The sequence below is a fragment of the Eucyclogobius newberryi genome, unplaced genomic scaffold (assembly GCF_026437365.1).
Source record: "Eucyclogobius newberryi isolate DKJ021-1_F unplaced genomic scaffold, fEucNew1.0.hap1 SCAF_15, whole genome shotgun sequence".
NCBI lineage: Eukaryota > Metazoa > Chordata > Actinopteri > Gobiiformes > Gobiidae > Eucyclogobius > Eucyclogobius newberryi.
The window spans coordinates 11,768,745-11,795,534 of record NW_027315779.1 but is presented as its reverse complement, the minus strand read 5'-3'; the positions used below and the strand labels follow the sequence as shown (position 1 = coordinate 11,795,534).

Sequence of the window (26,790 nt, the reverse complement as noted above, 5' to 3'; positions counted from 1 at the left end):
CAAAAAGCTGATCATTATCCGATTTCTGGAGCTTTGAGATTATTTATATGACGTACAAATTGCAAAATCTGAGAGAAATCCAATGTTGTTTGCGGTTCACACATCACTTCAACACGGAACCACAGCCACTTCAGACCAAAAATCTGATCATCCGATTTCTTTGTTCACAATTTTGACAATGAAAATGAATTGAAACTAATGTGGCAACGACAAGAATGAAAGGGAAAATGTTAATTTCTTTTTTTTTTAATGAATTGTACTTAATCTTCACAATGTACCAGTTACTCTATAAACCCATGAATGAATCGACAGGTGTCATCAGATGATCAGACTTCTCTGGGCTATAATCGATATCGCAATAATCTAAATATATAGAGATAACACGGCTCTCCTTCCGACAGAAATGTAGTGTTTTGTTTTTTTACATTAAGTTTTTTTTTACAAAAATAAACCAAAACCTTCATAGAACAAAACACAAAACAGTGAAGATCTAAATGGCAAAAACATAAGAACCAAAGTTTTTAAATTACCCGATTGTTAAATATGTTGGATCCTTTGACTTGGAGAAACCGCACTTGTATTTGCAAATAAGGAGTTTTTACCACTAAGAAATTAAACGACGACCATTGTAACCCTTTGACTGAAATGTCTTTATTAAAGCTTATAAATCAGAACTTTCAATGGGAATAATATCTAAAACGTGTTATAAACGTATTAATAATCTGGACAGACATTCTACGGACAATATTTCATACAAATGGGAACAAGAGGGTGATTTTGCCTTTACAGATGAAGAATGGGGAACATATACCGTATGTACATGACACGGTTAGAAAAACATGTAGTTTTTTTCACAACACCGTGTCAAAGTGCCCATTATTCACACGGAAAAACTGACACCAGGGGGCGGACCGCAATCACGTGTTCTGGGACCGTCACGCGTTCTGGGACCGTCACGCGTTCTGGGACCGTCACGCGTTCTGGGACCGTCACGCGTTCTGGGACCGTCCAGTCGCTCAAACATACAGGACTGAGAACAATCAGTTTTTGACATCATTTCCCCATGTGGGACAATAAAGGAATATCTTATCTTATCTTACATCATTGTCCCACTCAATTTCAGATCTGGGCCTTAGAACTTCTGCCACGGACACAAACGATGGATCCCTCTGGAACAAAGTCCTTGGCGGCAGGAAAAAAAATGTATGACACAAACTGCACCGATGGTCAAGGACTGGACGTTATCATGGACGTTTGCAAAATGGGGAAAAAAATTACGTTTGGACTCAATTTGAAAATGAACTAATTTGACAGAATGTGAACAAAATGCGAGGTTTGTTGTGGTTTAAATGTGCTCTGGTTTATTTTTTGCGTACAAAAAATATTAAATGAAAACACACTTAAATTGAAAAATTCTAACAAAGTGTATAGGATTGTTGGGATGTTTTATGTAATTTGTGTGTTCCCACTCTGTGTATTGTTCTTTGATTTGTTTTGTCTTCATTTTTTAAACGATCTTAAAAAAAATAAAAATTGCATTCATTATTTTTCATATTCCAAAATTAGTCTTAATTTGATCTTGGTTTTGTCCATGTCTGACCCGTAAATTAAAGTGTGCACATCTCAAACTATTGTGTCAAAAAGTATATTCCGACATCGCAATAGTCTCGATATCAGAGCAGTATCGCAATCTCTTCCAAAGTCGTGCGGCCGTCGAGTAAACGCACAACGAAAACCAGATCCAAGCGGAAGAACATCGTCGCACCCAGTTTATTATAAAACAATCAGGTTTATTGACACGTTTGTCCTAAGCACGAGGCCCGGGACGAAAAACCACAACAAAATAATATACAGAGGAAATGGGAGATTTATGCCGGATCAGGGGTCAATAAAAACGTGTAAATCACCACGAAACGCACTGAAAATCCTCCTTTACAACACTTTGTAACGTCCTTTGCTGGTCGGCTGGTACGAGTTTTGCTGCGGAGAAAATAGAAAGAAAATGGTGAGATGCAAGAGAATTTAGCATCCAATGTTCAGCATATTGTAATATATTGTACGTGTGTAGTATGTAGCTGCAACTGTACTGACAATAAGTACTGTACATGTTTATGACTGTCATTTTTGTGCTGCAAATAACAATGGTTTGGATTTCTGTTGTACACGGAGACTTTTTCAACACCAAATACAAGTTTAAATGACATGGAAGGGTTTATTTACAAATAAGTGTATTTTTGATAAAAAATAATCTTTTCTGTAATTCTTTTGACATCTTGATTTAATAGAGCCACCGTCTTAGTTCTTTTTGTTTGCGTTTCAGAGTCAAGATAATGATCATTAGGGATGGTCCGATACAATAACGGATATTTGGATTTTAGGTCTACAAATCTATCTCAAGTGGAAGTAAAAATCACAAAGTAACATTTCACTTTGATAAAGACAATAATGTATGTATTGTATCACATAATCGTCCCATTTTGACATGAGTTTGTTCAAAAAGACGTGTGCGCAGACAGCTCGTGTTCAGTCTAGAATTTGATTATGTCTTTCTTTCTCTGACGGAGGGAAAGAGCCAGATTCTCCCTTGGAAAACATTGTATTTTGCCATGAAATAAACAAATCTTAAAAAATGGGGCACCAGAGTTCTTTTTTGTAAATGAGTATATTTTAAAAGCAAAAATGAGACCGCTGCACGCAGTCAGAAAATAAATTTATGATGATATTAACAATGTGTCCAAGAATTTGTGAGAGTGACACATTTAAAGTCCTACTTGTGGTTTTGTAGAGTGAAAATGGGGCACCCGAGATTTACTCTGGTGATTTCTATTGGTTAGTCGACGTTCTTGTATTACAACAAAAATCTGCATCTTAACAATATACATTTTACCTGCAGCCGATCTGAAATAAACATTATTGACCAATAGAAAGTTGCGATTCCAAGAGACTATAATTGCAAAAATACGATTACGATTATTTGTTTCAATTTCAATCTTTGTCATTTAAATGGTTGAAAAGTGAACGAAATGCTAAATTGAACGCAAAAACCTTTACTTCTTTCGTTAATGTTCTTCTTTGTTTTGAATATTACACAGTGCTTTTTGAGGTTTTATAACTATTATTATAGCCGATATACTCCATATTCTATCCTGATATTATTTTGTGTTTTGTTGTAAAAGGAGTGCAGTGGAAGTACTTACTAGTCTGATGAGCTCTTCTTTGATTAACCTTGTGATTTCAGTCTTGGCTTTCTGCACGGCCAGTTCATTTGCACCTGAAAACGAGAAGGAAACACTTTAAAGACACAAGTTCGACAAACTCGGTGGTTAAATTAAGTCACAATGAGTAAAAGAGCTCCAGCTGCAGTCTTTTAGGTCACATCATTTTCCCCGTAAATAATCCAGTTCCATTCTGCCTAAAAGCTGCCAATTGTAGCTCGACAAACATGTTCTGAAACACGTGGGATTCTCGCTTTAGTTTTTGCAGTTCCTATTTCAGTCATATCTCAAATTGTAAGAGCGAGTTTATGTGGAGTGTGTTTGAAACGTGAACTTTGAACAGAATCCTTCTCACAAAACCAAGCACACGACGTCAGGGCTGCAACAATTACTTTAGTCGTTGATTAATCAGCAATTAAATGGAAGATCATTTGTTTTTGTCAGATTTTGAGGTTTAAATGCATTTATTTTTAACAGCCAAAAATATTTTCAGCCGCTGAGTTTTGCAAGTGTAAAATTTGCAGTGAAAAAAATAATAATAGTTAAGATTGAAGATCAATGGCGAATGCATCGCTTTGCTAAATTTTACAAGGAAATTTAGACCGTTAGATTTGAGGGCATGGAAAATATGCATTAAATATTCAAAAAGGTGATTTTTTCTCCCCCCTTTGTTTTAACAAAGAACGAAAACAATACAATAACAACAAAAATAGTATAATCATAATGTAAATAAATAAATAAATAAATTCAGCAACTGAAATTCCAAATAGAAAATAATTACATTTTCAGGGTGTTTGCATCAATTCTAGAATCAGAACACAATAATTAAAAAGAAAATATTTACGAGGACTGTACCCGATTTATTTCATGTAAAATGTGTTTTGCCCCAGTACAAACATGTTGAGGGTGAAAAACAGACCTCGGTGTGCTGTCTGATTATAGAGCGTTTTATTCTCAGAGATACAGGAAGTGCCGTTAGCATGCTAATGTTTGTTAGCTTTACCGGGTTTTAGGCCTGTTGAAATCAGTAACATATAACTGAGGCATATTTATACATATGATGGAATGTCTCAATTAACAACGACTAAATATATATTTTCTTCTGTCTCATTTTGATTTGAATAACTCTGTTGGGTTGCGACGCATAAATTGGTCTAAATGACAGTGAGCGATTGTGCTGTGAGCAGGAGCAGGACGTACTCTCGATGGCCAGGTAGATCTTGCGCTCTCCCTCCTTCGGGTCTTTTCCAGGCGGGAAGTAAGTGCCTCTGATGGTGATGGCGGCCTCAGAATACTCGCCGATCCTCTGCAGCGCCTCCTTCGACGTCACCTTCCAGCGCGCCGTCTGTGGAGCCACCAGATCGTTACTAACAGCCAAAATGTACTTCAAAACACGTTACTAACACAGCCAAAATGTACTTCAAAACACGTTACAAACACAGCCAAAATGTACTTCAAAACACTTTACAAACACAGCCAAAATGTACTTCAAAACACGTTACTAACACAGCCAAAATGTACTTCAAAACAATGTCACTCAAGTACAAAGTAGTGATGATAAACCCCCCAAGGTGATACCAGACACAACAGTGACTATAACACATTTTGAAGAGCTGCATCTTGCTAACAAATACTATGATAAACGATAATATTGAAGCCATCATTACAGCAGAATAATCAGGGTTTGGCTCAGCAACAGTATCACTCCATTCTTCTGAGGGACATTCATATTATGGCATTTTGGTCTTGGGAGATGTTGTAAAAAGTAAATTATTTGCACATGTGGCTAAACAAAGATTTGTAATGCAGACAGTTTGATTTGATAAAGTTTATGGACATAATTATGTGAATAAAGTGTATTCAAGTATATAATATACAATAATAAGAGTGTTGTCTCACCTGAGGGAAGTCGTTGATCTCGAGTTCCTCCTCGTACCTCTTCACCGTCTCCGTCTGCTCCGTGCCCTGTTTCTCCTCCTCGATCTTCTCCACTGGAGTGTAGTTCAGTTTGGCGTTGATCTTTTCGGCGAGCTGCTCCGCGATGGTTTTGGCCGACACCGAGGGCGTCATGATGGTGCCTCCGCGGAGGATGGCGTTTGTGGCTTGCTGCATCACGTCCTGAGGAGGTAAATAAAAACTGTTAGAAAAGGCCACGACAGTATAATCAGATTACGGATTATATAATCTGATTACAGATCATTTTAATCCACAGATGCTGTAGATTATTAGATTACGTTAGATTATTGAAAACAATTTAAAATCTGAATATTTTGAAAAAAAAAACTATTTTACAGTCACTGTGTAACATGTAATAACATATGTAATAACATTAAATAACATATGTAATAACATTTAACATATGAAATAACATTTAATAACATCTATAACAAAATAACATAGGTAATAACATATGTAATAACATAGTAATAACATAGTAGTAAGGAGTTTCCCCCCATTTTTGAACAGTAATTTCGGTTAAAATAGGTCAAAAAACATCTCTCGGCGCCGCCATGTTTGTTTTGGTTCATTTGGGCGCTTCATCTTTGGCTTAAGGCAAAACCACAGTGCTGCTCTGTGATTGGTCCGGTCTCGCACCACTGGTGGTTCAGGTCCAATCACAGCGGAGCCTGACCAGACTTATAAGTCTGAGAACTCACCAAAAGAGCAAGAATACTAATCTTTTTCACATTTCTGTGAAAAGTGGAAAAGTACACATTTCTTGTGTGATAAAGCTCGGTATGTCGCATGTTTAAGATTCTGTGTATCGTTCAGATCATTCTCACTCAATTCTTATTTATTTCAGTAACTGCATTGTTACATTTGACCCGTTGTTTCTCACCTGCGCCTCGGCTCCCAGGTTCTTCTGTGCATTGATCTTAAGCGCCAGACGTTTGGCCATCTCCAGTTTCTGGATGTTCCCGGCGGACGTGGGCCCTCCTGCTCCTCCCGAGCCCCCGGAGGAGGCTGCGGAGCTGGTCACGGCTCCTGATCCTGCGAGGGACGAGCCTGGAGCCGCCAAGTCCTTCACGCGCTTCTTAGAGTTAAACATGCTCTCGATCTGCTCCTCAATCTGAACAAATATATTTATATAACAGACAACAAAGAGAAGATTAATGCACTACTTCTTCAAAATGTGTAGTGCAGTGTTCATTTCGTTGACTAAATTATTCATATGTCAAAGTAAAACATATGGTAAAATAAAAACTAAATATAAAATGACTAAAATTATCTAACTTTTTGGCAAATAAAACTATGATTAAAAGTAAAGATATTCGGCGACTTTTCAATCTCAAACCAGAGCATAAACAAACAAAAAAGAAACATATTTGAATCTAGAAGATCTACAAGTGACTAAATTGACAATTTATTTTTTTGTTTTAGGCATTTGTATTGTTATTGGCCTTTAAAACCCTGCTCTTGTACCTTTACTTTGGCATCTCATGTTTTAGAACAAACTAAAATAATTTTCTGTCATTCTGGCGTTTCCCATACAAAGAACTGACTTTAGACTCCATCTACTGGCCACAGAGGGAATTGCAAATAGATGATAAACAAACACCAACATTCCTCAGCTGATTCTGGTGATGATTTATGGACTTAAAAACATTATTATTAATGAAAATAAAAATAATAATTAAAAAAAATGTTTTTTTTGTTTTTTTTTAAAACAAGTTCACCCTATAAGGGCTGTAATCCTTTAGTTGTTTAGTCGATTAATCGATCGTTCTAGTAATTGTTTTAGTTAGATAATAAGGATTTCTACGGGACAACAGCAAAAAGGAGAAGATAAGGAGTGAGTTAGCTGAAGATTTTGGAGTGACGAGTTTAATCTAATTTATATACGCCTCTAACATAAATACACTGTTTGCTCGTCTATCCGTCAGTCCTGGACCGTCTGCAGCCTGTCCATGCGTGCGAGTAAGATCTCTCCTTCACTGTGGTTCTGCCCAAGGTTTCTACTTTTCCCCACAGGTTTTTTGTAGTTTTTCCTCACAGAGAAGGAGAGACATTATCATTTCCTATGAGCACTGTTTAATCTAAAAATAAATTGAACATCTGTGAGGTGGTAGTTTTGATAGCTTTGGCCGCACCCCCTTTTAGCCGACTACAGACCTACAACCTTTGCTGTCACACATCAGGGAAATTCAGAATGGCGTGTTTTAGACGGAGAGAGGAGGGAGAAAAATCATAAAACTAATGTGAATGACGCTGAACGTAGCTACAGGTGCGTTTTTGATGCATGAAGAACAGGGTTAGAAGCTCAAAAAGGTACATTTAGCATCACATGTTCCCCTTTTTTCCAATCATTCATGCACAGTACTGTCTGCCAAAATATTTACCGTATTTTCCGGACTATAAGTTGCACCGTTTTTTATAGTTTTGGCCGGGGTGCAACTTATACTTGTATTTATACTTGTATACTTATACTCCAGCGCGACTTATGTGAAATTATTTGTTATTTTCACACTTGCAACCGCATTTCATACTCCAGTGCAACTTATGTTTTTTCCTTCTCTATTATGCATTTTTTGGCTTCGTTTTATACTCCGGTGCGACTTATAGTCCAGAAAATACGGTACATCCACATTGCAGGGCTCAGATGAGGGATTTTCTCTTGTACAGCAGTGCTGCTAAACAATCTGATGATTTTTTTATAGCATAGCAAAACACAAAATGACAATCAGTATTTTCCATTGATGTAACAAGATTATTTCTTTAAAATGTATTTGTAAATATTTTTGTTTTTAAAAACCCCATAACAAATTAACTTTTAAACACTTACATTTTTTCAAAATAAAACTTGTTGAACAAATTAATTACCAAGTCAGATGGCCTTATTTACAACTTTTGCCTTTTTGCGTTTAGGAGCTATTGACCTCGGAAGTCCGTGTCTGTGAATCTGACGCTAACTTTACTGCACGTGGCTCCTCCCACTCTCAGACGCGCGATCTGAGACAGCAGCGGGACTCGTCAAGTCAACACAGCGTCCTAAATGTGTCATGCCGTTGACGATCAATTGACGAGTGATCAGTACTTTTAGGCGCTTTGTTTATATGAACACACATTTTTGTATCGCAAAAGCTGCGAATCAAAAACACTTTCTGACAAATGCATCAAATTTGAGAGAAATTTCATCGCTTTTTGCTTATTGCATCGCATTCGCTTATTCTGAACACAACATTGGCTCCTTCTTCCTCGTCTCTTATTTTGCCCATAAAAGTTACTTTGGCGCCATGATATGAAACAACACTCACGTCGAGCGCTCCGTCCTCGTCGTCAGAGTCCTGCAGCCCGAGCGCCGCCTTCTGCAGCTTCTTCCTCTCGTTGGCCAAAGCGTGCTCCGTCTCGTCGAACTTAAACCCTTTTCCCGAGAAGCCGCTGCTGCTTTTGATGGACTTCCCTTCCTGCGACGACGACAAACCGAAAACAAAAAACTGTTAAAGCATCTAAAATAAATGACACAAATGACGGAAAAACTATCGAGACGATATTCAAGTGTAAAGACATAGACCATATAAAGTTGGTATATAGTGGAACGTGATGTGATTTCAATGGAGAAACTGGGATTTATGTCAAATAAAACCACTCAGACACATGTGAGCGATATCAGAGCCTGGTTTAAACACATTTACTGTTGTAGTTTACGTTATTTGTTTACTCAATAGGAGATGATGATCGACATTTAGCATTTGTGATGAAGGCAAAGTTGTGATTTTTAGGTCTTACAGGACAAAATACTCACAGAAACACTGACCCATCAATAGTTTTTCATTTTGTCTGCAGATAAATGACATACGTTATCACAAATTATACTTTTTGTGGGGGTGGTTTTGTTTCCTTCATTCTTTGCACTGACATTTCGACCACAAAAATCCAAAATAGTTGGTTATTTTGTCGCTATAAAGACGTAAAACCTTTGGCATTTGGATCCGACGTCAATAAGTTATCAAAATGTTTTATGGTCGACTTCATTTTTGCCTCTGGACGTATGAGCATTGTGATGACGGGATGGTAGAACTGATGAAGCCCACTCTATAAAACAGATTAAACTTAAATGGGAAAGAGAGGGTAATTTTGTTTTTTCATTCATTTGACGGATGAAGAATGGAAAAATCAATGCACATCTCAATGGAGGACCACAAAGTCACATGTTTGGAAGGAATTCTGTTGCAAGAATGTGTCCTGCTTTTTCAAATGTCAAACTGTCCATTATTCACAGGGAAATGCTGTTGGAGAAAGTTTCTCAAACACGGTTTCTCCGAGAAACCGTGTTAGGCAGGAGGAAAACCACTATCATGCGTGTTGGGACTGTCCGGTTGATCGAAAATATTGGGACAGAAATGAATAGATTGCAGACTGTTTTTGACAATACCATCTAAACTTTTAGCACATGTATTGGGGGCTCAGAACTCCTGCCATGGACACAATAGATGGATAGCGTGGCAGCAGGGAAAAGAGGCCATCACAAAGAAATGGCTGACACAAACCAACGATCAAGGACTGGACTGACATCAACTGAGACTTAATTTGACAATAGCCCAAATTTGACAGACTTCGGACAAAACTGGACTTTGATTTCAAATTTAAATGTGCCGTGATTGTGTTTCTCTGGTTGTGTTGCGTTTCGGTGGAAGTGGAATGAGAATGAAAGACCAAAAAGAGTAAATACGCACGGCTTTCTGCTGGTCCTTGAACGAGGCCCAGAGCTGCTCGAGTTCAGGAGGGATGGTGGAGCCCGACAGCTCCAGGCCCTTGATGATGTCACCGGCGTAGCGCGCCTGCTCCTCCGTGATGAAGGTGTACGCGTAGCCCTGCGGTTTACCACACGAGAACGTTAAAACGACAAATACAAGATACAAGTGACAAAAAGCAAGCCCCACGTCACCCTTTAACCGAATGGTGAGTCATGCGTTTCCCCTTTGAAAGTAAATCTTTTTTTATGTATTTATTGGGATTTGAAGGCGTCGTTTCTTGTTTTGAACTAAACAAATCGTGCTCTACAAAAAAATGGCCTTTTGTTTGTTTGCGCTGCTGAATTGCAGCTTTATACTTTTCTATATTTATTTGCCCTTAAAAGATTTTCAGGCAACTCACGGAGAAACAAAAAAAACTTGACGGGAAGATTTACAAATGCGAAAACTTTAACCAGTTTAATTTAAATTCATCTTAATCCAATTTATTGCAGCTCGTTATACAATTGTTATTCTTTGAGACCATATCTACCACATGTCCAGAGATAAAAAGATATTTTTTTTGACGACTGGTACAGATGTAGAGATGTTGCATCAAACAGGACATCCTTGTCTATGGCTGAACTATTGACAAAAATGAATCTGTTTTTTGGAGTCCCGATAATGATATTCAGACAGAAATGTGTTTAAACATGCGTTTAAACTTGTTAGTTGAGGTCTATCATTATATACATGTCTAAGTTCTGTAAAATTAATCATAAATTTAGAGAAATGCCACCTTCTACCCTTATTTTTTCAATTTATTTGACTAAACTGGAAATTGCATTGCATGCATTTAGTCAGTATTTAGTATAAGTCCATTTTTTATCTAATTTAGATCTATTCATGCCAAATTTCTTTAATTTATATATATATATATATATATATATATATATATATATATATATATTTACTATGATTATTTTATGTAGCAGCCTTCCTAGTTTGTGAATTATTTTTGTTCATTGACAATAAACATTTTCTGAAATTACAACCTCAATTTTTTCATTTTCATTTTTTAAAATCAGTTCTTTTTGTAGCAATTTTTCCTCAATATCATCTAAATGTTGATAAGCAGCCCACATCCACACAAGTCTGAACTCAGTTAGCATTTGGACGGATATTGCCAATATTAAAGTAAAGGTTTGGGCTCTCCTCGGTTCAGACCTTGTTCCCGGCTCGCCCCGTCCGGCCCGCTCGGTGCACGTAGTCCTCGTAGTGGTTCGGGCAGCCGTAGTTGACCACCAGAATGAGGTGCTTCACGTCCAGGCCGCGCGCCGCGACTGACGTTGCCACCATCAGCCGGCACACGCCCGTTTTGAAATCATTTATGATGCTGTCCCGGTCGTACTGGTCGATCCCTGAAACCGCACAAACAAAACGCGACAGAATAAATACGGAGTCATCTCATCTTATTGCAATTATTGCTCCACACATTTATAACAAAACGGTGCAATTCAAAATGTCAAAAAATATTAAAATACTGCTACGACCTTTTCTTAGTAAATATTCTCAATCTAGACACCTCTAGCCATCATATTTGGACTTTTATTTGGTAACTAAAGAAGTCTTTCAGTACAAAAACACAACCGTTTGACTAGTCGACCAAAATTAACATTAACGGTGTAATGGACAATTTTTTGGCGCCAAATCCGAGTCTCATTTCCTCGTGGACTGCCGATTCGTCCTGCCACATATCAATCATAGAACGCACCTACCGCTCACCTGCAGCCTCGTCGGCTCACCCCATGAGAGCAGCACATTTCCCTGTGTCTAAGCGCATGGATCCATCATAATATAGTTCCTTCAGTGTATGGGACAAAATGAAGACAGAGAAATACTGTTTGAGTGACTCAGAAGAGACGGAAATCTTCGGAGACGAGAGATGCGATGTGATCCGTCGCGCTAATAAACAAACGCACGTCTAGCCGCGAGGCTTTTCTCTGCATCCGCACGGGCGAGTGCGCATGCGCACTTCCGCTTGAGTTCTCAAATCGGCAAAAAATTAACTCGCCTTTAACTCTATTAAAAGTGTTTAGGTTTGGGTGTGTGTCTTTAGGTTTGAAAATAAACGTTAACTGTAAAAAGTTAGTTGCTTAAGTATATTTTCTGCCTTTTTCTGTGCAAAAGCTGCCAACTCTGCACTTTAAACCTCTGCAAACATGTACGTGCTCCTGAATGTGTCTGAAATGTGCACACTGAACATCGAAGTGTGTGCGTTGCTGTTGTGCGTACCGCCGTGCAGGGACAGGCACGGGTACGAGGCCTTCATCAGGTCTTTGAGCAGTGCGTCGGCATGCTCCTGCTTGTCCACGAAGATAATGACCGCGCCCTTCTCCTGATAATGGCCCAAGATCTCCAACAACTTCAGGAACTTCTTCTCCTCCTCAATCACCAGCTACGGGAGACAATTGCGTGAAGTCAGGAGTGACCTTCACGTAGACTGTGCAGTGATAATAACAGTAAGCGTAATTACCACGTGCTGTTCGACGTCGGAGCACACCACGCTGCGCCCGCCCACCTGCACCTCGATGGGCTTGGACAGGATCCTCCGGGCCAAAGCCTCCATGGCTCGGGGGAAAGTGGCCGAAAACATGACGGTCTGTCGGTCTGGACGGACGTTATCCACGATACGCATCACCTGCAGAGATGGAGAGCGAGGGGAAGAGGAAAAAGCTCTTTATTTGACCTTTTAGGCCTAAATATGTTGTAGCGTTTACCCTGTGTTATGCTATTTTGACTTGAATATGATTTTTAAAATGTAATCTAAAGTTCAAATAATACCAATGGGCTCAGTGTTATTTTTGCTCATGTCCATGTTAGATATTTTTAGAATTGCAATGTTCTTTAACCTTTTGTGAAGGTGAACATATTTATCAAATCAAAAGTCTCTGGTCCAGTCCTGGGTCCACTGATCCAGTCCTGGTCCACTGGTCCAGTCCTGGTCCACTGGTCCAGTCCTGGTCCAGTCCTGGTCCACTGATCCAGTCCTGGTCCAGTCCTGGTCCAGTCCTGGTCCAGTCCTGGTCCAGTCCTGGTCCACTGATCCAGTCCTGGTCCAGTCCTGGTCCACTGATCCAGTCCTGGTCCAGTCCTGGTCCACTGATCCAGTCCTGGTCCAGTCCTGGTCCACTGATCCAGTCCTGGTCCAGTCCTGGTCCAGTCCTGGTCCACTGATCCAGTCCTGGTCCAGTCCTGGTCCACTGATCCAGTCCTGGTCCACTGATCCAGTCCTGGTCCAGTCCTGGTCCACTGATCCAGTCCTGGTCCACTGATCCAGTCCTGGTCCAGTCCTGGTCCAGTCCTGGTCCACTGATCCAGTCCTGGTCCACTGATCCAATCCTGGTCCACTGATCCAGTCCTGGTCCACTGATCCAGTCCTGATCCAGTCCTGATCCAGTCCTGGTCCAGTCCTGGTCCAGTCCAGGTCCACTGATCCAGTCCTTGTCCAGTCGCATTCGCAGTCCTGGTCCAGTCGCAGTCCTGGTCCACTGATCGATCGCTAATTCTCTGCATGCATATTTAACAATGCATTTGCCGTCACTCTCAGGTTTGAAATCTTTTGCAGCCGTTTCTCCATGTCTCCTGGGTCTGTGCGCCTGACCCAAGTTATCATGTCCAGCACCAATTTCAACCTAAAGCTTATCCACATTTTAAACCCCAATTATTTACCAAACAGACTGAGGGCGCAGTACCACCACTCACCAGGAGAGGGTAGTACATCATGTAGGGCGCAATTTGTGCATATTGGATATGGAGCAAGCATTTTGAGAACATGGACTAAATGTAGATTTACTCAAACATGCACAGACGAGGATGCAACATGAATATGTTTTTAAAAAAACCTTCTCACCTGTGGTTCAAATCCCATGTCGAACATCCTGTCTGCTTCATCCAAGACGACATAAGTGGATCTGCGAAGGTTTGTGACACGACCTGGCACCAAACAACAGCGGCAGAGAGCGGAAATCAGCACAAAAACCCCAACGTCATTTCACATCTTAATATAAAACACAAAATTTACTGTACACAATGACTACATTTAAACAACTTTACAACTGTGTTGAAAAGTGGCCACCATTTTATTGTGGCCGTTACATTTGAGTGCGCGGCCGTGGGTCTGGGCGGGCGGGCGGCCGTCTGTGGGCCTGGGCGGGCGGGCGGCCGTCTGTGGGCCTGGGCGGGCGGGCGGCCGTCTGTGGGCCTGGGCGGGCGGGCGGCCGTCTGTGGGCCTGGGCGGGCGGGCGGCCGTCTGTGGGCCTGGGCGGGCGGCCGTCTGTGGGCCTGGGCGGGCGGGCGGCCGTCTGTGGGCCTGGGCGGGCGGGCGGCCGTCTGTGGGCCTGGGCGGGCGGGCGGCCGTCTGTGGGCCTGGGCGGGCGGGCGGCCGTCTGTGGGCCTGGGCGGGCGGGCGGCCGTCTGTGGGCCTGGGCGGGCGGGCGGCCGTCTGTGGGCCTGTGGGTCTGGGCGCGCGCGCCGCCGGCCTGTGGGTCTGGGCGCGCGCGCCGCCGGCCTGTGGGTCTGGGCGCGCGCGCCGCCGGCCTGTGGGTCTGGGCGCGCGCGCCGCCGGCCTGTGGGTCTGGGCGCGCGCGCCGCCGGCCTGTGGGTCTGGGCGCGCGTGTCTTTGGGTCTGGGCGCGCGTGTCTTTGGGTCTGGGCGCGCGTGTCTTTGGGTCTGGGCGCGCGTGTCTTTGGGTCTGGGCGCGCGTGTCTTTGGGTCTGGGCGCGCGTGTCTTTGGGTCTGGGCGCGCGTGTCTTTGGGTCTGGGCGCGCGTGTCTTTGGGTCTGGGCGCGCGTGTCTTTGGGTCTGGGCGCGCGTGTCTTTGGGTCTGGGCGCGCGTGTCTTTGGGTCTGGGCGCGCGTGTCTTTGGGTCTGGGCGCGCGTGTCTTTGGGTCTGGGCGCGCGTGTCTTTGGGTCTGGGCGCGCGTGTCTTTGGGTCTGGGCGCGCGTGTCTTTGGGTCTGGGCGCGCGTGTCTTTGGGTCTGGGCGCGCGTGTCTTTGGGTCTGGGCGCGCGTGTCTTTGGGTCTGGGCGCGCGTGTCTTTGGGTCTGGGCGCGCGTGTCTTTGGGTCTGGGCGCGCGTGTCTTTGGGTCTGGGCGCGCGTGTCTTTGGGTCTGGGCGCGCGTGTCTTTGGGTCTGGGCGCGCGCGTCTTTGGGTCTGGGCGCGCGCGTCTTTGGGTCTGGGCGCGCGCGTCTTTGGGTCTGGGCGCGCGCGTCTTTGGGTCTGGGCGCGCGCGTCTTTGGGTCTGGGCGCGCGCGTCTTTGGGTCTGGGCGCGCGCGTCTTTGGGTCTGGGCGCGCGCGTCTTTGGGTCTGGGCGCGCGCGTCTTTGGGTCTGGGCGCGCGCGTCTTTGGGTCTGGGCGCGCGTGTCTTTGGGTCTGGGTGCGCGTGTCTTTAGGTTTGGGTGCGTACCATCGCAGGGACAGTGGGACCTGAAAAGTCAAAAGAGCCTCAAACAAAACAAAGGCGGAGCCAGCTGAAGCCTAAACCCCGGCCACCTACAAAAGGCAAACATATTAGAGATTACCGCGCATGTGTGGAAGGAACACCCTGCCCTCGCTAACTACAGCTGAAACCCAGAGAACCAAGGGCTGCTACAACCAATCAGAAACATTTATCACCATATTTGAAATAATCGTCGACCGTTTTAGCAACTGAAACGTCGCCTTCTGAGGTATAGACCACCGAATGAACAAGCCAATAATCCCATCGTTAACTTTCTTCCTTTGTCACCTGCTTGTTATTGCCTGGAATATTCCACGGTATGGCATTAAATATCTCCAAGTGGACCAGCAGGAGGTGCCACTCGCAGACACATAAATTAAGTCAGCGCAGCGTTTGATGCTCATGCTATCGATCACTATGCAGCTCGGCTAGTCTGAGAAGATTTGAGGGACTCCGGAGCCTGTCCCATATATTTTTCCTATAGTCGTTAGCATTATCCATTAGCATTAGCAGCAAGCCATTGGCATTAGCCAGTAAAAAAAACAACACACGTTATGAATAATCAAGAGGGTTTGTGTTGGAACGAGCACATTTCTGAGATGTCAAAGTTTTGTTAAACGTTATTGTTGAGAGTGTAAACCTTTTTGTGTTTCAGTTCAGATAATTAACGTGTGAAACAACGTTACGAGTCTAATCTGTGAGAGCATGTTAAAATACATGGTTTAAAGGCGCAATGGACGATGTTTCGGCGATTTGAGAACGCAGGCGGAAGTGCGCATGCGCACTCCCCCGTGCGGACTGATACAACACACACGTGCGTTTGTATATGATCGCGACGGATCGCATCGCATCGCTCGTCTCCCGTAGATCTCCGTCTCTTCTGAGTCAGCTCGAACTGTCTTTCTCTGTCTTCATTTTGTCCCGTACACTGAGGGAACTATATTATGATAGATCAATGTGCCTAGACACGCGGAAACATAGGGACGAACCGCACGCGGCTGCAGGTGAGCGGTAGGTGCGTTTTATGATTGATACGTGGCAGGACTAATCCGCAGTCCACGCCACGAGGAAATAAGACTCAGATTTGGGCCAAAAAAAATCATCCATTCAACCTTTAAGTTTTTTTAGCAATAACTTTTTTCTAATGGAATAAATGCAAGATTCTTTGTTTAATACTACATTGTGGAACATTCCATGGACAGGAATATTTCCATGGAGACCAGCAGGAGTAGGATCCCCCACCACAAATGTTACACAGTGCCCCTTTATAAAGAAAAATGACACGTTGATAAATTTAAGGTCTATCCAGAGGTTCAAGAGTCAGTTAAATTATAATTAAAATGAAACAGAGTATAATTATCTGCCTTTCACTGTCCAACTATAAATTACTTAAAAATGTAATAAACTAAGGCTGAAACAATTATTTTGCTTCCGATTAATCAAACAGTTGTTTACGCCGCAAAATATAGAAATGTTGAGCCAGATAAAGCTGAAGTAACGCAGCTCGAGGACATCTTGATCGAGTGCACTTGCAGACCAAATGGGTTTTTCATCAGAAACAACAAATGTTAAGGTTTTCCCCGTCTCATTTTGATGTGATTCTTGCTTTTTCGGAGCCCAAAACCTGCACTTCAGCGCACGGCTGAAGTACAAAGATAACGCTAAACTGGTCGGCGATTATCTCAATAAACGAATAGTTGCGATTAAACTTCAGCCCGACAATAAACCAATTCATCCTCAGAAGAGATCATTTGTTTGTAGATCATTTGTTTGTAGTTAGCTGCAGCCCTAAAGCAGAGTGATCTAAAAAAGGCTCTGCTGCAACTCTCCAACTCTTTACTCCACAAACTAAGGCCCTAAAAACTGATTTGACTTCTACTCAAAGGACATGTGTGTGTGATGAAAGCAGATAAAAACATATATGGCTTTCTCCCATTCTCCCTTTTCTCCTGTGGCGGTCGTGTCTGCAGACTCTGGGCCGCTCCGACCTACCGTCCTCCACCCCCAGCTCCAGAAACGTCTGTCGCTTTGTCAAACAATGCCACAGTTTAGTCAGAGGTGCGAGCTCGGAACGCTCTCGTCATCATGACATTCATGCATTTATGTGTTTCAGGGCATTTCAGCGATTGAACATGCTACAGAGGCAGGGCTGGACGTGGCGCTGCTCACCGCTGTTGGCTCCCAGCATGTCGATCATTCTCCCCGGAGTGCACACGATGATCTCGGCGCCTCTCTTCAGCTCAGCGATCTGGGACAGAGCGCAAGAATGAGAAAAAAGGACAAGACCGTGTTTGCGGGTGGACGAACTGAAACTGGTTTTAGAAAGCGATGACACTTTCTGTGTCCGTTCTTGGTTGTTCAAGGTCTCTGAAATCTGCCAACTGATGCTAAAACGATGATCGAAACTAGATACTGATCGTAGTGGTCACTTGGTACTCCTCAGACCGAACCTGGACATTCTGGGCAGGTTTTTGATTATAATTGCTACTCTTTCTGTACTTTAAATCAGTCTAGCTATGGAACACGTGTCTGCATTTGTGTCCCTGCTTTAGTCCTGGCGATTGACCGGGGAAATTGCCTGGTCAAAAATGTTTCCCAAATTCCCAAGTAAGACTGGGAAACTGATGTGTGACGTCACCGCTCGACCGCCACGCCCACTTTTCCCTCTCTTTTCCCCCTGGATCAGCACCGCCGTCGCAATGGCACTTCCGGTCCAGCGGGGAACTCCCGTCGGTTTGAGGGAAAAGTCTTGCAGCTAAAACGTGCAATGAACCGGGTTGATATGTGTTCGAAATGACCAAAATTTTGTGCGACCGACAAGTCAACGAAGCGCAGATTCTCTGGACCTGATGATGGCTTTTTAGTCCGTGTAGAACTGATCTTCTCTGGAGGTCGGCGGCTCTAGGATTACGTGGAATGGTAGCACCCAGACGGGGATTAAATCCATCCATCCATTTTCTACCGCTTGTTCCCTTTCGGGGTCGTGGGTGACTGGAGCCTATCCAGGCTGAGAAATAGATTTTCAAAGTTAGGGGCCCCCAAGCAATTTCAGGGGCCCACAAGCGCGCGGCGTCATAAGAACAAGATAAATGTGTTATTAGCATGTAAAACAATTTAAAGTACTTTTATCTGTTATTTGATATGAAGAGCACAAATACTGAATCATATAAACCAGAGATCATGATCTTTAAAACTGTTTAATTCAATATAATAATATTTCTTAGATTCAAAATAAATACTGTTTACAGCATTTGACACAAGGAGATCTTGTGGAATATATGAACTCTCGTCCTACAAAATAAACTACTAACATATACATTGCACCGAAAATTAGACCGAGCATTTCCGAGGACACGTGAACGCAACACGAACGCAGCGGCCAATCAGATGCCCGCTTTCATCGATATTACATCATGGAGACCGCTCGGCCAATGAGAAGCGAGAAGACGTGCGAAGTGGGCATGTCTGTCAAAACGAAACTTAAGCGATGAAAATGCCCCGAATATGGCCAAATTACTAGTTAAATCTTGATTTTTTTCGAGAAGGGGCACGGCGGGCCCCCTTCTATTTCAAACCGCGGGCTCGCCGGAGATTCAACTGCTTGCGGGCCCCGGGCCCCTGTCTATTTCGCAGCCTGCTATCCCAGTGACTTTGGGCCTTAGGCGGGGTACATCCTGGACAGTGGCCAACTCGTTGCAGGGTCAACACAGAGACATAGACTTTACAGACAGCCATTCACTCTCACATTCATTCGCTAGAGCCAATTTAGAGTCACCAATTTTGCCGAACACATGCATATCTTTGGGCGGTGGGAAGAAGCCGGAGAACCCGGAGAGAACCCACGGTAACACGGGGAGAACATGCAGACTCCACCCAGAGAGATCATGTGATGTTGGTCTGGTCCGGTAATCGAACCCATGATCACATGATCGGCAAGAGCGCTAACCGCCTTTGCCACCATGCACCCACAGATTAAATCGCCTGACAGAAATATGCTTTTAACTGTGATCATTTGTCTGCCATTTTTCTTGGATTTGAGTATTGTGCTCTGGGGAGAAAAATAATTGCCTCCACGAGCACCAAAACATGGATATTGAAGTCGAGTCTGCTAAAAAGCTCCTACTGTAAGCTCCAAATGATCTACAACACGTTAAAGAAACTGTTGATGTTTTATTAAACCGGTACCTGCTCGCTGATGCCGGTTCCCCCGTAGACGCAGACCACTCGCAGACCCAGATTTTTGGAGAACTTCTTGCACTCTTTGGTGATCTGCAGCGCTAGCTCTCGGGTCGGCGTCATGATCACCGCTACGGAACCAAAAATGAGACGCGTGCCCATTTTAGACGCAACATGTTGTCTTTGCAATTCAGTCCAGAGAACACAAGAAAAGCCCAACTAAATGTAACGTACTTTTTTTTATCCGGATGTTTTTGTCACATTGAGTTTATTTTGTCTTTCAGAAAGTTATTTTTGTAAAGCCGCTCACAGACTTGGGAAACAGTGACATGTCAGACCACGGGAAATTCAAGAAAATTAAAGATTTCACAGTTGTTTGGTCACAGTCTCAACAGTCGTGGAGAATCGTTAATTCGTAACACTAACATTTGACATTGTGACATCCCTATTTGACGGTCCCAAATTCCCAAACGACACACGCCCGGGAGTGAGCGGGTTTGGATCAACTTTGAAATTTAAGACGTCAGAAATACAATGACACTCTACGGCTGTCGTAGATTAGAACACGATAAGTCTCCTTTAACCTCCAAATATTAAAAACGTACTGCGTCCAAAATGAGAACGCTAACTGGACAGAAACAAAGGGCTGAGCGGCGGCCAGTACTTACAAATGGGCCCCTCGGCCTCCTCTAGAGGGCGCTGGTCCATGATGTGTCTGAACATGGGCAGCAGGAAGGCGATGGTCTTGCCACTTCCCGTCTTGGCGATGCCGATGAGGTCACGGCCCGACATGATGGCGGGGATGGCCTGGGCCTGGATCGGCGTGGGCTTCTCGTAGCTGTGCCTGAAAAAAGAAGAGGAGAAGAGTTTAAAAAGCAGGTAGTGCACGCAGCAAACACGTGTAAATAAAGGCTATATAGTCCTAAAAAAAAAAAAAGCAGTTTGAATTGTCGACTTCGCAAAGAGTTCGGATGCCCACTAAGAATATCTCCTTATCTCAAACCCATGTCATGCTTCTGGGGGTGAACAATTATTTAAATCAAATTAGTCGACATTGTAGGTTGCATTACGTTTTTAAAAAGGTTTACGGCTTTAATTTTTGTTTTTGCTCACATTGGCATTAGCATTTTAATGTGTACAGGCGTTGACGCGCCCTCTGCCATTAACTGTGGGAATGAACAATGACAAAATGTATAAATGAAGCCCTTGGGCAGCGTGACTGCAATGCTAACGGCACCACGTGTTTGATGAGAGTGCAAATTGGCCCCAGAACATGTCTGGTGATGGTTTATGGACTTAGAAACTGTGCATCGGACTACGGTTCGTGTTCTGTTTCGCAACAATCGGGAAAATTGTAACAAACTGGTTTTTGAGAGTTAAGAAAAGACGACCTCGTAAACAGGATTAATGAAATTAACATGAATTAAGCCAAATACAATTGCTCATGATGTGTCTTTTGATTCCTTCCATTTTTCCTCTGCATTTTTACAGTGGAGTCTCTGTCCTTCAAATATAAAACAGCACATTAGTTCAGACGTGTCCCTCTTACTTCTTGAGAGCACTGAGGATCTTCATGGAGACGCCGCACTGGACCCAGGTCCGTATGGGTTTGGGACAAGCTTTCCCTTTGACTATGATGCCCTCCAGCTCTGAACGGTACGCCATCACGTCTGCACAGACACAGATACAGACACAAGAGGTTTACAGTCTGTGGCAAGGAAATCACTTAATCATACCATATTTACCGTCACATTGCCAGGAAGCTTATGAAACTGAAATGCTATTACGGGTTGCCTTAGAACAGTCTGCATTTTAACTATACTCACTTTAGCTGCCGCCATGATTTGCATTAAATATGATGATATATAATAGAATATCTATTTATTTTGTCTTTCAGAAAGTTCAAGTTGGTAAAGCCGGTCACAAACTTGAGGAATAGTAATGTGTCATGACAGAATATTAAAAGATGTCACTGTTGTTTGGTCACGGCCACAATAATCGTGAATAATCGTCAAATCGTGAAGTTTTTCCCCAAAATAATCGTGACACTAACATTTGGCATTGTGACATATTGTCCACACCATGAAAAGCAACCTCCAAAAGCAACTTAATCAAACTAAGCAAGAGGCCAGGATCAATATCGGAGCTGGAAACGCTGAATCTGTGCATCTCTACAATCATCTGTGAGCAGAAGTTCTCCCCCAAAACCAAAGCATTCAAACCTTCAGTGCTCATCTTGGCCAGTTCGGGCACCTCCACGTAGAAGTTCCTGCGATACGGCTCGTACACTATTTTGCCGTGGTCGACCGGCTCCAGGACCTTCCTCTGTTTGGTCTGAAACCCGGTGAGAGCGGTTGCCAGGTCCACCTCCTCCTCCTCTGACGAGTACTGCACAAACCAACGCAAAAACGAGGATTTAGGGGCTTTGGACGAGCCTCTGCGTTTGTCCCGCTGATCGATGTGCGCGCTACAAAACCAATTGTTTCATAGGTTTGTACATTATTCAGTCATTCACCGCTTGGTTTTGGTTAAACTCTTTCTGATCCCGAGCTCTGTAATTCACTCCCGACCTGTCTACGATCAATCACGGAGCAAAAACTCTTCAAAACGCTTCTAGAAACACACGTATTCACCTTGTTTTTGCTTGTGCCAATCCCTTTTTACCATTTAGAAGGCGCTATATAGACCGTGTTTTCCGGACTATAAATCGTAACTTTTTTCATCGCTTTGGCCAGGGTGCGACTTATACTTACATGTGATGTTATTTGTTATTTTCACAATGCAACTGCATTTCATACTCCAGTGCAACTTGTATATGTTTTTTTTCTTCTCTGTTATGCATTTCTTGGCTGGTGCGACTTATACTCCGGAAAATACATTAGGATTAATTGCTTGATTGGTGCATTTATTTGTTCTTAATAGGTGGAAATAAGATGATCTGGAGAAAAAAGAATAGTTACACATTTTGATCGATGCCGTTTCGAATACAAAAAAAATTCGAGATTATGTACGTTTCTTTGTACGCGAGTTTCGGATCGCTAACGTTTCCAGTTTTCTTCCGGTTGATTCCGTCTCACCTCCATGGCGTCCTGGTCGTTCTCCATCAGCTCTCCCTTTTTCTTGTGAACATTCGGGCCTTTTTTCGTCTTTGTCACGGTCACCACTTTGGTCACCGTCATGGCTCCCTTCGCCTGGAAATACGAATGTAGAGTAACGTATCAAGCATAGATTATATATGCATTAATAAGCAAAACAAATTAAGCTGTCAAAAAATACGGGTCAATTTTTAGCTCGGCAATCTTTCAACGAGTTCAGTCAATCGCACAAAACGTGAATGAACGTTAATGCACTCGTTGTCGTAATTTCGCCCGACGATTCGCCGAGAGTTCGCACCTTGTCGTTGACACCGCCCATGTTGAACTTCTTGACCTCTTGCTTGACCTCCTCCATGTACGCGTCCAGCGGGTCAACGTCGTCCTCCTCGGCCTCCTGCTCCATCGGCGGCTCCTTGGCCTCGTCGCCTTCCTCCTTCAACTCCTCCTGGGCATCCTTGTCTTTGACGTCCTTTCCGTCGCCGCCCGCCTCCTCGTCGTCGTCAGCTTCCATCGGGGCGGAGTTGTCGTCGTCGTCGTCTGGAAAACAGATATTGTGAGCAAGTGTTTTTGCCGCGCGGGCTGCGTCGGCGTCGTTCTTAGTGGAGTTCTACATGTTGTAAAACCGCGGTCGCGAGCCATTTGGACAAATACTTCAGGCCGCTGATGCAATATTCAAGGACAAAAGAAAGATCCATCCCAAAACACATGGTACTGCACTCTGACAAATACTGGGATATATTTTTCCTACAGAATTCTTTCCAAACATGTGATTTTTGTGGTCCTCCATTGAGAAGTAAACACAAGTTCCCATTCTGCATCTGTCAAAACAAAAAACAAAAACTTCCCCATTTTATTTTAAAATATGTAAAATATTTAGGTATTATAATACTTTTTTTTTTTATGAACCAATCTGTTTTTTTTTTGGTCTTGTGTTTTGTTTTTCTCAGTTAATAATAACAATAATTAAAAAAAGGAAAAGTTCTGATTTATAAGTCTTAAAAACATTTAAATCAGAGGAATGAAACTGTCATTTTCAGCTTCGTCTTCAATGAAATAAGGCGTTCAACTGTAAAATACAAAATTGAGATTAAGCAATTGCCATATTGCCGCGCACAGAAATCAAATTATTAAAGTTTTTTTTTGGCCCAAATTTTAGTCTTATTTCCTCGTGGCGTGGACTGCCAATTATTCCTGCCACGTATCAATCATAAAACGCACCTACCGCTCACCTGCAGCCGCGTGTGGCTCGTCCCCTGAGAGCAGCACGGTTCCGCGTCTCTAAGCGCATTGATCTATCATAATATAGTTCCCTCAGTGTACGGGACAAAATTAGGACGGAGAAAGACAGTTCGAGATGACTCATAAGAAGACGGAAATCTACGGGAGACGAGAGATGCGATGCAATCCGTTGCGCTAATAAACAAACGCACGTGTGTGTTGTATCAGTCCGCACGGGGGAGTGCGCATGCGCACTTAAGCCTGAGTTCTCAAATTGCCGAAAAATCGTCCATTGCGCCTTAATCAGCGATCTTGTTCCCGTCTACAAAAGCATAAAGGTTTCATATTCCTGCTTAGGTGCGTTAAGAACATTTGCGCTCGTCTTTGTTTTGAACACGCCTGCGGTCCGCTGCTGGACTAATTAGACTCATTTCTCCGTGAATATGATTCTGATTGTAATAAAACACATAGCGTTTTGAAACAAAAAAATATAGAGAACACGATGTGTCCCCTGGACAGTGCTTCTACTGTCCACTAATCTTCTACAGTGTGTCAAACGCTTGCTGCTAGATTGCCCCCGATGGCCGTTTGTGGTGAATTTTATTTTCTGCGCTCCATAGATTTTCTTGCGCGCGCACAATGTGCAAGGAGTGCGCAATTGCGCAGGCGCGCCGCTTAGAGGGAACAGTGGCTGTGAGAGAAGGCGTTGCGCTCCTCACCGTCGTCGTCTTCCAGGCTCCACTTCTTGCCCTGCTTCATCTCCTCCAGCTCCTTCTTGATTTCTCCGATGTTCTCGATGGCTTTCTTCCGCTGTTCTTCCCTCCACTTCTCCACGCGCTCCTTCCTTTTCCTCATCTCCTCCTCAAGCTTGTTCTGGTCAAAATCTTGCTGCGAAAAGCACAACAAAGAGAAAACTCACATTTGTATTGACACTTTTAGTGGATTCCTTTAGTTCAGCGAATTGTCCCGGAACAGTGACGACAGTAAAAAACGATTGTAATGTGTATAATTGGCTTCATTTAAACCGTGTACAGCAGCAGGTTTCTGTTATTGTTATTAATCGCCTATTACCATATTTTCGGGAGTACAAGTCGCACCAACCAAAAAAATGCATAATAGAGAAGAAAAAAAAACATATACAAGTCGCACTGGTGTATGACATGCGGTTGCAAGTGTGAAAATAACAAATAATATCACATATAAGTCGTTTCGGAGTACAAGTATAAAAGTATAAATATAAGTATAAGTCGGACCCGGCCAAAACTATGAAAAAGGGTGCGACTTATAGTCTGGAAAATACGGTAACAGCCTTTAACTGATAATTCTTACAGAAAATATGATCCATATTGTCATTTTTCACATTGACATTATGGATATTTTGATACTGTGCAATGCCCGACTTTCACAACGTTTCATAAATCTGAAAAGTACAACTTACATCCACGACTTTCTCATCTTCTTTCTCCTCTTTGACTTTTTTCTTTTCGGCCGCAGAGTCTGGGCCGTCTTTCTCCTTACTCCTCGAGTAAATGAACAGAAAGCAGAGGTGAGTTCAAAGTGTTTAAACTACATCAAAACCGAATGTCGTGCGTTTGTCGGGGCCTCACTTCTCGTCGGTTTTCCGGCCCTTGCTTCCTGAGCGGGACCTTTTGCCGCGGCTCCTTCGCTCTCGGCTCTTGGACCTGCGTCTGTCTCTGCTCCTTGACCGTCTGTGCACACAAAGCATCGTCACAGTTACACTCCAATGATTTCCACTCACACATAATGTATCTGTTGAGAGCCTGGACTGGACACTGACCTGGGTCGTTTCCTGTCCCTGGAGCGGGACCTTCTGCGTTCTCTGCTGCGCGTCCGCTCTCTCCGGCCTCTGTCTCGCTCCTCCTTTTTGGACCTTTTATCCGGCGAGCGGCTCTTTGAGCGGCTCCCGGATCGACCCCGTGATCCAGAGCGCTTTCTGTAATGCCTGAGAAAGAACGATGGTTTGCAAATGAGCTTACTTTTTTTTTTTTAAACTATCTAACCAAAAAATCCCACTGAGATTTGGTAGTTGAGTGGTAAAAGCAGCAGAAAATATGCCAGACTGTGGCCGGCCTCAGCGTCTTGAGATCAATTCCCGTTCAGATCAGTTGCTGAATGATTTCTCTGTTTCACCCCCATTTCCCGTGTCACTGTCCTGTTTATTAAAGCCTACAGGTCAAAACAATGTGTTTTAAATAAATCATATTTATAATAACAATAAAACATATCGCCTATAAACAGCAGAGCTGTGCCAAAAAGATAATAAAACCTCATCTCAGGTGCCACTTTATGCAGAGTTGTAACTTTGAGTCCGTGTCAAGTTAGCCGCGTGTGTATTTAGATTTAGCGTCTCTTACAAACAAATATGAGCAAATACATTCCCACGGACCGTTAAAGATGCATCACAAACGTGCATCAAGCCACAAAACGGGCAACATAAGCTCAAACGTAAAAAGGCAATGTGCATTTCTTTATTCAGTGATTACTTCTTAAGTTAGTGCGTTAGTAAAATGTTGTACTGTCCTGGTTTGTCCCACGTGTATATGCATTAAATCCCACTAATAATTAAAAACGAAGTAACGATGTAAAATGACTGAATGAGCCAAACAATAGTGTGAAGCTTTAGAAAGTTTTGAGCACGATCGACTTCATAAGGATTGAGCGAGTTGGGTAACAAGCTAATGCTAGCTATATTGATTAAAATAGTTAAAACATGAGAATAAATGTGCAAATAAGTCAAATTATATGTGTAAACACGTGTGCCCCATACCTCGATTCACGACCCATCCTCAAGATGATAAAATTAAGCTTTTATGAGATAAAAACAACAAAACGTCGCAGCGCCGCGTTGGTTTCTCTACGAAGCGCGACGTCACTAACCTGCGACACCTGTTT

General features: G+C 43.2%; 1 protein-coding gene across 1 annotated transcript; it reads right to left on the bottom strand.

The window, feature by feature from the left end:
* Positions 1 to 1,870: 1,870 nt before the first annotated feature.
* ddx46 (DEAD (Asp-Glu-Ala-Asp) box polypeptide 46) lies at positions 1,871 to 26,790 on the bottom strand. The gene is made up of 23 exons (XM_072446038.1): positions 26,666 to 26,790; positions 25,676 to 25,840; positions 25,485 to 25,586; positions 25,316 to 25,394; positions 24,597 to 24,765; positions 22,958 to 23,196; positions 22,642 to 22,755; positions 21,787 to 21,952; positions 21,114 to 21,234; positions 20,233 to 20,408; positions 19,574 to 19,695; positions 17,558 to 17,636; positions 13,800 to 13,882; positions 12,423 to 12,587; positions 12,182 to 12,344; positions 11,114 to 11,307; positions 9,890 to 10,027; positions 8,471 to 8,620; positions 6,055 to 6,285; positions 5,115 to 5,333; positions 4,416 to 4,560; positions 3,198 to 3,271; positions 1,871 to 1,980 (listed from the first exon to the last, which is right to left on the bottom strand). Exons 1-23 carry the CDS (start codon positions 26,680 to 26,682, stop codon positions 1,933 to 1,935), a joined length of 3,159 nt encoding a protein of 1,052 aa, XP_072302139.1. The 5' UTR covers positions 26,683 to 26,790; the 3' UTR covers positions 1,871 to 1,932.